Genomic DNA, 10,119 nt, shown 5'->3' on the forward strand with positions numbered 1-10,119 from the left:
GGGCCTCGGGCGAGCCGAAGGTGTGTCCGTTGCTTGAGAGGGCCCTCGGGCGAGACGTGAATCCTCCGGGGTCGGCTGCCTTTGCCCGAGGCTGGGCTCGGGCGAGGCGAGATCGTGTCCCTTGAGTGGACTGAGCCTTGACCTTAATCGCGCCCATTAGGCCTTTGCAGCTTTGTGCTGATGGGGGTTAACAGCTGAGATTAGGAGTCTTGGGGGTACCCTTAATTATGGTCCCCGACAATATCCTTATTATCTTCTTCCAAACAAAATTGGGGAAATGCATAAGAAGAAAAGAACAAATACAAAATAGAACGAGCAGACTTGTTATGTCATTGCAAACAACTGTTACTATTGCAACACAAAATAAAGGGGAGCATGCATCAGGAGAAAAAGGTAAAAACCAAAATAAAGGGGACCATGCATGAGAGGAAAAAGGTGAAAACTAAAAAAGCGACCACAGTGGGAGTCGAACCCACGACCTTCTGATCCGAAGTCAGACGCGCTAATCCACTGCGCTATGCGGTCGTTGAATGATGCTGGTTTTATTTAAACATATATAAAATATAAAGGAAAGTTCGGAGGACAATGTTGTATTCGGCCGGGGAAGTAAAGGCCGCGTTTGGACGAGATACATATATTCAAAATCCTGGATTCTGCAGTATACGGATTCTGCATTATTTCTATCCAGCTTGTTTGAATCCCAGATATTTGGAGCTATATATTCAACACTGATTCCATTATTGCCCCTACCTTTTTCTGCTTTGTGTGCACAGCTGCACAGTTTCAAACCATTTGTGCCATATTCAAACTGAATAATTGCAAGTAAATTATAGAGTACATATTCAGAATAAAATAATTGATGACACAAAATAGTTACACCCTCATGGAGTGAACAGAAGTTATTAAACACCATACATGTTTGACCCTTACATTGGTACTCTCATGATTGCATAGCTAATAAAGCATCTGCCAAATTATCACGGAACAAATTCATATTATGATCTTCATCACCTAACTGGTCGCTTCTACCTCTACTATGAGATGAAATTGGCGCTTCCATCGGCATGTAGTTGTCATCATGATCACATATGTCGAAGTCCATATCAGGCATCGCACTTTCTCGAATAAAGTTATGAAGAGCCATGCATGCAAGTACTATTTTGCTTTGCTTCTCCAAAGGATATGACGGTAGGTGCAACAAGATCCTCCATTTCATTTTGAGAACGCCAAATGCTCGCTCAATAACATTGCGAAGAGACGAATGCACATAATTAAATACCTCCTTCTTTCCGCAAGGGTTACATCCTTGTCGAAACTCGGCCAAGTGGTACTTTGTGCCCTTGTACGGCGCTAGATATCCTGGTCGATTGGGATATCCCGAGTCGACAAGATAAAATTTGCCTACAAGTGTGCACAAATATTAGGAGTTAAAACTTAAAGCCACTAACATATCACAAGTTTTATGAATTACCAAACAAAAATAACAAAGGACTAACCTGGTGGAGGATGAGGAAACTTATCGCCATACTTTCGAATTGCATCGTTGAAAACACGCATGTCATGTGCTGATCCAGGCCATCCCGCGACAGCAAAGGTGAAGCGCATGTCAAAGTCACAAATAGCCAACACATTTTGTGATGCATATCCATGCCTTCCCACATATTGAAGCAATTTTGGCGCAGGAACTACAACTGGAACATGTGTGCCATCAAGGGCACCTATGCAATTTAGGTTGTCTCTGCATAGATTTGTTCATAAATTTATCGTTGTAGTACGCACCAAATAGACACGCTATTGCCCCATATTGTTGTATGAGACTTCCTTGCTGCAGTGCGAAATTGATTCTTATATCTTCTTCATCAGATGAACTGGAGTCCATCTGAAAAGGAACATTACATCCTATATCAGTTAGACATACACATTGTACATGTAACACAAATAGCAACTACAATCTAATATGTACAGATAATAGTACGATTTATTGCAACGTCATATGTACATTATGTGCAGCCACTACTAGTTGACTAGCCATGAGTAACCATTACTCCACTAGCACATGTTTTATCTTACAACCCAAAAGCAATCTCAGCTAGTTTGAAGAGGTTTTATACTCCTAACCAAAAGCAGACACATCCAACAACTAATATACAACTACCATCCATAAACACACAATTTAAACTTGCATACACATGACTAGCATACGAACTAATAGACATTCCTTGACTGACACCACCTCCTCAACCAAGCCAGCCTTCCCTCCTTGGTTGTTAAGGTAAAAAAGATGTCACGATAGGCTGATTTCGCAAACAGCTGGCTGGCCATGAAATGCTCTGCACTCCCCTCTGGTGCTCCGCACTCTACAACCAAGGACATGGCTTTTTTGATCGAATCTGATTGCACATCACCATCCACTGCCTTCTGTGTGGCCGCTGCGTTCTTTTGCATTGTCTCCCATATTCCCTTCATGATCCTCACCATAGGGCTCTTTGTTTTCTTCTGTGGACTGGTAGCACATATGCTGCTTTGCCCAACTCTTTTTCTGCCATCGACATCTTTTTTGTCACCACAACCACCTTTATTGAAAATCTGCTCTCCAGGAATACATGCAGATGATCCATCAACAGCCACATGCTGAAACATGATTTCAAATTGATCGATCCATTCAGGGGGGGGCGTACCTAAGCTTCTTCCACTCGGATTGTCCCTGCACAATTGTGTATTAGTGTTAATTACCTTAGTTCTAGTTAACAAAAGTAGTGGATCAAGAGTCGTCGTTTTTGTAAAATACCAATTACCTTAGTATTGGATTCCCAAAATGCGTCATCGTCAAAAACAGAGCCTTGACCTGTTTGTTTGTTCACCCACAGCCAGAAATTATACATTCTCTTCAAGGCTTGCCACCTATTCTTAAATTGCTGCCTAGAGTGTCGCAACCCCGTGGTGAAGAAGTACTTCTCAGCTATGTTTTTGTAAGCTCTCGCTGTTAGAAAACCATTGCTATGATTCCCAGCGCGCATCTCCTCAACACACAGGTCACAGAACACATTAGTGTTCTCGGAATTCCAGTTAGCCTTGTCATAGTGCTCCCCATTCTAGTGTCGAGTTGAATAAGAAATAAAACAAACTAAATAATTGCAAGTAAATTATAGAGCAGTACACAACAACTATGTGCAAACTATTTTGAGGCTGGACATTAATGAGGATTGGATAAAAAACACTCACTGAAAATGCATCGATAACCACTTCGTCCTCCATGTCTTGTGCGTGGTCTGTGTCTGCCAAGGATGGTGCTGTGACATTGGAACTTGCACCTACACCAAGATTCCCATGCTTGCTACCAATTTCAGGGTGCAGTCTGGACGCCTTGGCACCACAAAGAGATGCCACAGAACGGTGATGCCCGCCATGTGCGCCCATGGTTATGGGATTTCTAGCAACAGATGTGGTGTCCACTCTGCAAGATTTTTGCGGTGCCGCAGCATGGCTTGGAGACACAGAGTGCTGACCAGCTACCTTGCCACGCCGACCTGCTCCAAACTCGAGATCTGGATTGGGGATGGATGGAGAAAGAACTAATTGAGTGAAGCTTCCATAGTTTGGGGCCTCAGAGTTGAGGTCGAAGCTATTGAAGTTTGCAGCAGCCCTTTGAAGATGAGCTCCAGGGACACCCATGGAGCGGCTAGCTTGGGGGGATAACTCCCAGGATGCTTGTTTGGCCGGTAGGTTGGAAGTGTCGATGGAGTCGTCGTCCTCACCAGTGGCAGCAAAGAACTCCATTGGGAGCAGAAGATTTTACAGGGAGCGATGGATTTGAGCAGGGAGCGGTTTGGGGAAAGCGGAGGGAGGGAAGCACAGGAAGGGAAGAGGTCAGGCGAGCTCTCGTGAAGTCAGAAATTGGATTTGAAGACCGGCGGGCGAGGCGCGAGAACCAACTGGATGTTTGGCGGAGGAGACGAGAAACATCGAGGTGTGATGCAGAGTTGGATTTTCAGGGTCATTGTCGTCTTTTCACCGTTTGCTGGGCTGCAGAATCACCTTTTAACCCACCCAACCCTGGATAGTAGATTTTGGCCCAGATTATATACTGTAGCTCTAAAAATCTGACCCGTTTGAATGCGTATGAGATTTTTTGCACTGGATTTTTATAATCCAATAAGATCCAAACAGGGCCTAAAAGATAGAACGATTCCACACGCACGTGCGGCATCTGCGGGAGCCAAGGACAAACCACAGCGGCAGGAAGAATCGCATTCGATTAGGCAGCTGCGGGGCCGCCGGCCGAACCGCCTCCGCAGTCCGCACCACACGTGCCACCCCCGCGCGCCTCCCTCTCCTCTTCACTCCGCCACCATTCTTCTCCCCCTCCGGCGAGAGCGTGCGCCCACCCCGCCATGAAGCAGCTGCACCGGCAGTCCAGCATTAGCAAGCAGCACCGCCCGCACCACCACCGTACCTCCCTCTCCCGCACCCTCGCTTCCTACCTCCTCCGCGAGCAGCGCCTCCTCTTCGTCCTCCTCGGCTTCCTCCTAGCCTCGTCCTTCTTCTTCCTCTACCCGCATTCCGCCGCCGGATCCTCCTCGGCCACCAATATCACCGCCGCCTTCGCCAGAAAGAACCCCCGCAGCAGCGGCGCCTCCTCCTCCGCGCGCCGCCTCCCCGTCGGTGTCCGGAAGCCCTCCCTGCGCATCGTCGTCACCGGCGGCGCGGGTTTTGTTGGCAGCCACCTCGTCGACAAGCTCCTCGCCCGCGGGGATAGCGTCATCGTCGTCGACAACTTCTTCACGGGCCGCAAGGACAACGTCGCGCACCACCTCGGCAACCCGCGATTCGAGCTCATCCGCCACGACGTCGTCGAACCCATTCTCCTAGAGGTCGACCAGATCTACCACCTCGCCTGCCCCGCATCCCCCGTGCACTACAAGTTCAACCCCATCAAAACCATCATATCCTCCCCGCTCCGCTGCCCGCGCATAATTCGTCCACATCCTCACAGAAATTGGATTCGTTATATTTGTCTTTATTGGTTTATTTATGGACACGGATACGACTTCTGTGATGCACATTTCACATGGGGGTGAAGGTGAGCGTGGGGGTGCATTTGTAGTTTTGTGCTTGCGTGGGGAATAGCCTGTATTTACATCTGTTTATTTTGTCTGTTTTTTTTTTTCTTCAATTGTTTCTTTAACCAACTATGTACAAGACAAATGTCATGGGGACCTTGAATATGCTTGGACTGGCTAAGAGGGTTGGGGCTCGGTTCTTGTTGACTAGTACCAGTGAAGTGTATGGTGATCCTCTTGAGCATCCACAGAAGGAGAGCTACTGGGGACATGTCAATCCCATAGGTGTGCTAATTTTGTCATATCTTAGGAGTATATATGGCCCATCTGAGTCTCTCCAGTCCTATGCATTGCGATATACCTTGCTATGTTATAATTGTGCAGGTGTTAGGAGCTGTTATGATGAGGGGAAGAGAACAGCTGAAACTCTTACCATGGATTACCACCGCGGTGCTGGTGTTGAGGTAAATAAAGCTTCGGTTTCTGATTATGGTATCCAAGTCTAACAAAGGTTACCTTATTGGCAATAGGACCTTTCAAACCTACTTGTTACATGTCAGTATTTAATAAGCACCAAAACTGTTTAGTTGTCAATATTTGGTAAGTTCTGCAATTGAACTAGATGTAATAATCGACTTTGAGGAGGTATTTTCATATGTGTTATTTCAAGTACTTACCATTCTCCAAATCTCAAATATTGAGCATGAGTGATCAATTACCGTTTGCATACATTTAAATTTTTTTAATAATTATGATTTAGTATACTAGGACATGGATATGTCAAAAAATGAATATCTTTATTGTATGTGGCATTAAGTCCGCTCACCGCCCAAAAAATGGTCTATTGTTATTCAAAAAAATGAATATCTTTATTGTATGTGGCATTAAGTCCGCCCACCGCCCAAAAAATGGTCTATTGTTAAGTTCGAAAAAGATGTCTTAAGTGTTCGAGAGAATAAAGAAAGAACTCTTCTCTAGGGTGGATATTCAAAATAGTATATTATTACACAGTATTTATAGATGGGAGGGAAGTCAGGAAGGGACATTGCATTACACTCAAGTGCTAATGAACCAGATCCCTTGATTATCTGAACTTTGAATATTTGATGGCTGATTTTCAATTTGTCAAGATCTTAGTACATCTTTGTTTATATGTTGCAATGATGCTTACGAGTTGTCTGTGTGCTTTATCTTTATTCTCTTCTTGAAGAGCAAACTTTGACATACTGTGCTTCCCTCAGGTGAGAATTGCACGCATATTTAACACATATGGCCCTCGAATGTGTTTAGATGATGGCCGAGTTGTTAGCAACTTTGTTGCACAGGTTTGTCTCAGTTTGTGATTCTGATGCATTGGAGAAGAGGATTATCATAGAACTTCAGCACTGCTTAAAGTTGGCATTGCTTCATTTCTAGGCTTTGCGGAAACAACCAATGACAGTTTATGGCGATGGAAAACAGACTAGAAGTTTTCAGTATGTTTCAGATTTGGTACTTACGCCATGTTTTTTGTGTCTCTTTCTGTATGCAGAAGTTTCAGTTTTATTTATACAAAATTATACTGAGTAGCATGCAGTCTTTTTTATTTTCCTCAAATTTTTTCTTCACAAATCAGTTTTTGTTTAAAGATTTGGTTTGCTGCAGAAAGTTCACGTTTTCCACATTCAAACCTGAAGAATTTACATATCTATAAATTTATAGGTTGATGGGTTGGTAACTCTAATGGAAAGCGACCATATTGGACCATTCAACTTGGGGAATCCTGGAGAATTTACAATGCTGGAGCTTGCACAGGTCTGAAATTTGGTATCCATTCTTCTTTCGAAATACCACGGCTTCATGTCTCCAATATGCCTACCAGCCTACCAGGAATCATGAGTCATGACACTGCACTTTTTTGCCGCAGGTGGTAAAAGAAACAATCGACCCAGGTGCATCTGTCGAGTTCAAACCCAATACTGCGGATGATCCGCACATGAGAAAACCTGACATTTCGAAGGCTAAATCTCTTCTCAATTGGGAGCCCCAAGTTTCACTAAAACAAGGCCTGCCGCGTATGGTCTCGGACTTCCAGAAACGCATCATGGATGAGAAATGATGAGGAGCAGAGGTTTGTTTCGAAAAGGAAATGAGGAGCAGACGCCACCAGTCTCAGAACACTGTATCCTACTGACAGATCTCTTTTGGTGCCATGAAGGCTGAAGGCCTTGACAAAGGTCAGATGAACGACTAATTGCCAAAAAATTCTTCCTCGCTCCAGGGCAATTTTTTTTTGTGACAGGACATCTGTTCTTTGGTTCTGGTTTCTTCGATACATAAACTTCGCCATAGAATTCCATAGTTGCCTTTAAGCGAACAGTGAGAGGTCAACATAAATTTAGTCCCTCTTTCTCTCTTTCTGATGTTATTGAAACCCATCCACGTCCATTTTACGTAGGATGATACCATATTCTCATGCTACACATGTCCTCTATTTCGTGTCTGAATTTTTAGGTGATTTTATTACTCTTGTACAACAAACAAATAGTTATTTTATGGTTCCTTAAATTGTTACTTTTATAATTTGTGATTTTATGATTTGTGATTTGTTTTTGTATCCTGAGTTTTTTTGTCCTTGTCTGACTATAAAAATAATTGTTAATTATCTATATGCCAATATAGGTTATATTTAATCGGCCGGGCTTATAATTTTATGTAACGGGGTATTTATTCTATTTTATTTTAAAATTACAGATTCAGTTTGTTGTAATCTATGTAGACATGATCTCTAATTTTTTGATTTGAAAATTAGAGATTATGCTAATATAAATTGTAACGAGTTGATATATTGTTTTATTAGAATAAAATATGTATAATAACTGTCGTCGGAAAGGAAATTAAAATTCAGTCACCTGAATTTTTAGCAAATCCCTTGCACGAAACTGCTGCAAGGACAAGCTGGAAGTGCGAATGGTCGATATAATAATGGTAATGGAGCGGCTTATATGAGGTGAACGTTGAACTGGAGTAGAGTCTCGACGCCGTCTGTGGTGTGCTCGTCGCCAGGATGCAGCGTCTGGATGGCGGCGAAGCCCTTGGCGTTCTCGTACTTGCCGGTGCCTCCGATGACGGCGATGTGGGACTCCGGCGCCGCCATGCGGTGGACCCCGAAGAAGCTGAGCGTGTCGCCGCCATGCGGTGCCTCGGGGCCCTCGAACATGGCGGTAAGCACGATGGTCTTGCTGGTGCCGTCCTGCGAGCTGGCGACGTAGAAGCCCTGCGCCCTACCGACGACCCCCGCGCCGAGCTCGTGCCCCTCGGTGAGCTCGTCGTCGATGACCGTGGTCGTGCCGAAGAGGAGGTTCTGGAGCGTGGCGCCGGACGGCAGGTCGCCGGCGTTGACGAAGGGGATGTTCTTGTTGCCTCCGTTGGCGGGGTTGCCGTTGTTCTGGACGACGGCGGAGGACGTGCCGCCGAGGCCCGCGACGTAGGGCGCGTTGTTGCCGTTGATGAGGCTGCTGGCGCCTTGCGGAAGCGGCACCGCCCCCTGGATCGGGAAGATGTTGGTGTTGGGGCGCGCGAACGGGAGCTGCCCGTTGGCTGCCGCGCTCGCCACCACGCCGGTCACGATGCGCCCCGACGGCTGCGAGCCGCCGAGGATGTCGTGCATGAAGAACGTCAGCGGGTGGTCGCTGGCGGCTCCTGCGTTGCCCGTCGCGGCGGCACCCGCACCCGCACCCGCTGGCGCCACGGCTGGGTCTGTCGGGGGATCCGTCGGGGCGGGCAGGGGGTCAGCCGGCAGGGGAGCCGCAGCCTGTTCGTCGTCGAGGAAACGACCAGCGAATGCGCAGTTCGCCACAGCAAGAGCGAGCACCAGGCACAGCACCGCCCTGACGGTTTGCACCGCGTTCTTGGCCATGTCTCGCAAGGCACCAAGGCGCGTAGCGTAGGTGGAGAAGAGCGAGGACTGTGGGGCTTGCTGTTGCTGTGCATGTCGCTGCGATATGCCAGGATTATATAGGAGCCGTGCAGGGTATGACGAGAGCCAGCCGTGGGTACTGTACATCTTGAGTAGAGTGGTTTGATGGCAGTGTTGTGCATTAGTTGTGTGTGCGAGGGCGCCCAGGAACCTAAACCTCTGAGAAGAAGAGGTGCGGTTGGGACTTGGGAGGGAAAAAGAGGCGTGCGTGGCGCCCACATATCCCTGCGCTCAGACCGGTCAGGGACGAACGGGCAGGTGCTGATTGCATTGCAGGAGTGGTTTCCCTTTGGAGCAGGTGAACGCACTAGCACCTAGTAGCATCCTCAGCAGCTCACGCGCCTGCCAGAGGTTCGTCGAACCCGGATAGAGATGGTAATGGTACATGAAACCCGTTGAGTTTTTTTTATTAGGGTACGCGTTTAGATCAATTTTCATATTTATTGGTTTATTAATGAGTATAAATCTATATCAACGGATTTATAGGTACGAGTTTGTTCCTACAATATCTAAACTCGTGAACGCGTGGGTTTTTTAAACCCGACCAAATCCAATACATATTGTCATTTTATTTTATAAACAAATAACAAACTTGTTATCTTCATATTTACTTCCTAATTTTTAGCAAATGTTGAATATATAAGTAGTTGGTGAGAGTGTTGCTTGCTTGCTATTATAATTTTTACAAGCGCTATATATGTAATGGATGAATAACTTAGTGCAAGGTCACTTGATTATACAACTTATTATTTATATTTCATTCTCTTTACTAATAATTTTTATACCAAATCATGAACTTGTTGTTCATCACATAAATTTTGAACCATGATCTCATTAATCATTACGATACTTATTAATTATAAGAAAAACAAGCATATTGGAGATAAAACCCACGGATAACCCATGAGTACCCGCTAAACCAATGGGTATGGGTTTGGACAATTATCAAACCCGTCATGGGTACGAGTTTTTTAATGGGTATCGATATTTTTCAGGGATCGAATCCAGACCTGAAAGAGTAGACCTGAAAGAGGTGCTACTCGGAATCCTTAACCATTACGCTAGAAGCCCTTTCGCCACTCAGCACACCGTCAAAAGGAC

General features: G+C 45.7%; 3 protein-coding genes and 1 non-coding gene across 5 annotated transcripts; 1 reads left to right on the plus strand and 3 right to left on the minus strand.

Annotated features, from left to right (window-relative positions):
• Positions 1–451: 451 nt before the first annotated feature.
• On the minus strand, positions 452–525 carry TRNAR-UCG (transfer RNA arginine (anticodon UCG)). The gene has a single exon. It is a non-coding gene; the product is annotated as a tRNA-Arg (tRNA).
• A 1,232-nt stretch (positions 526–1,757) lies between these two features.
• Positions 1,758–3,991, minus strand: LOC103639295 (uncharacterized). Its single transcript, XM_008662060.4, has 3 exons — positions 3,223–3,991; positions 2,796–3,092; positions 1,758–2,704 (listed from the first exon to the last, which is right to left on the minus strand). Exons 1-3 carry the CDS (start codon positions 3,775–3,777, stop codon positions 2,663–2,665), a joined length of 894 nt encoding a protein of 297 aa, XP_008660282.1. The 5' UTR covers positions 3,778–3,991; the 3' UTR covers positions 1,758–2,662.
• Positions 3,992–4,330: 339 nt separating this feature from the next.
• On the plus strand, positions 4,331–7,604 carry LOC100273781 (uncharacterized). 2 transcript variants are annotated; one of them, NR_158616.1, is made up of 7 exons: positions 4,331–4,943; positions 5,198–5,345; positions 5,445–5,524; positions 6,302–6,385; positions 6,477–6,535; positions 6,762–6,854; positions 6,967–7,604. NR_158616.1 is itself a non-coding variant. In NM_001365800.1 (7 exons), the coding sequence occupies exons 1-7, from the start codon at positions 4,392–4,394 to the stop codon at positions 7,156–7,158; spliced, it is 1,224 nt and encodes a 407-aa protein (NP_001352729.1). In that variant the 5' UTR covers positions 4,331–4,391; the 3' UTR covers positions 7,159–7,553. The 2 variants fall into 2 exon arrangements, 1 of the variants encoding a protein (NP_001352729.1); NM_001365800.1 differs by having other exon boundaries at positions 6,477–6,551; positions 6,967–7,553.
• A 261-nt stretch (positions 7,605–7,865) lies between these two features.
• LOC103639296 (dirigent protein 24) lies at positions 7,866–9,120 on the minus strand. The gene has a single exon (XM_008662061.2). The coding sequence runs from the start codon at positions 9,103–9,105 to the stop codon at positions 8,041–8,043; it is 1,065 nt and encodes a 354-aa protein (XP_008660283.1). The 5' UTR covers positions 9,106–9,120; the 3' UTR covers positions 7,866–8,040.
• Positions 9,121–10,119: the final 999 nt, after the last annotated feature.

Source organism: Zea mays, chromosome 9, assembly GCF_902167145.1.
Source record: "Zea mays cultivar B73 chromosome 9, Zm-B73-REFERENCE-NAM-5.0, whole genome shotgun sequence".
Lineage (NCBI taxonomy): Eukaryota > Viridiplantae > Streptophyta > Magnoliopsida > Poales > Poaceae > Zea > Zea mays.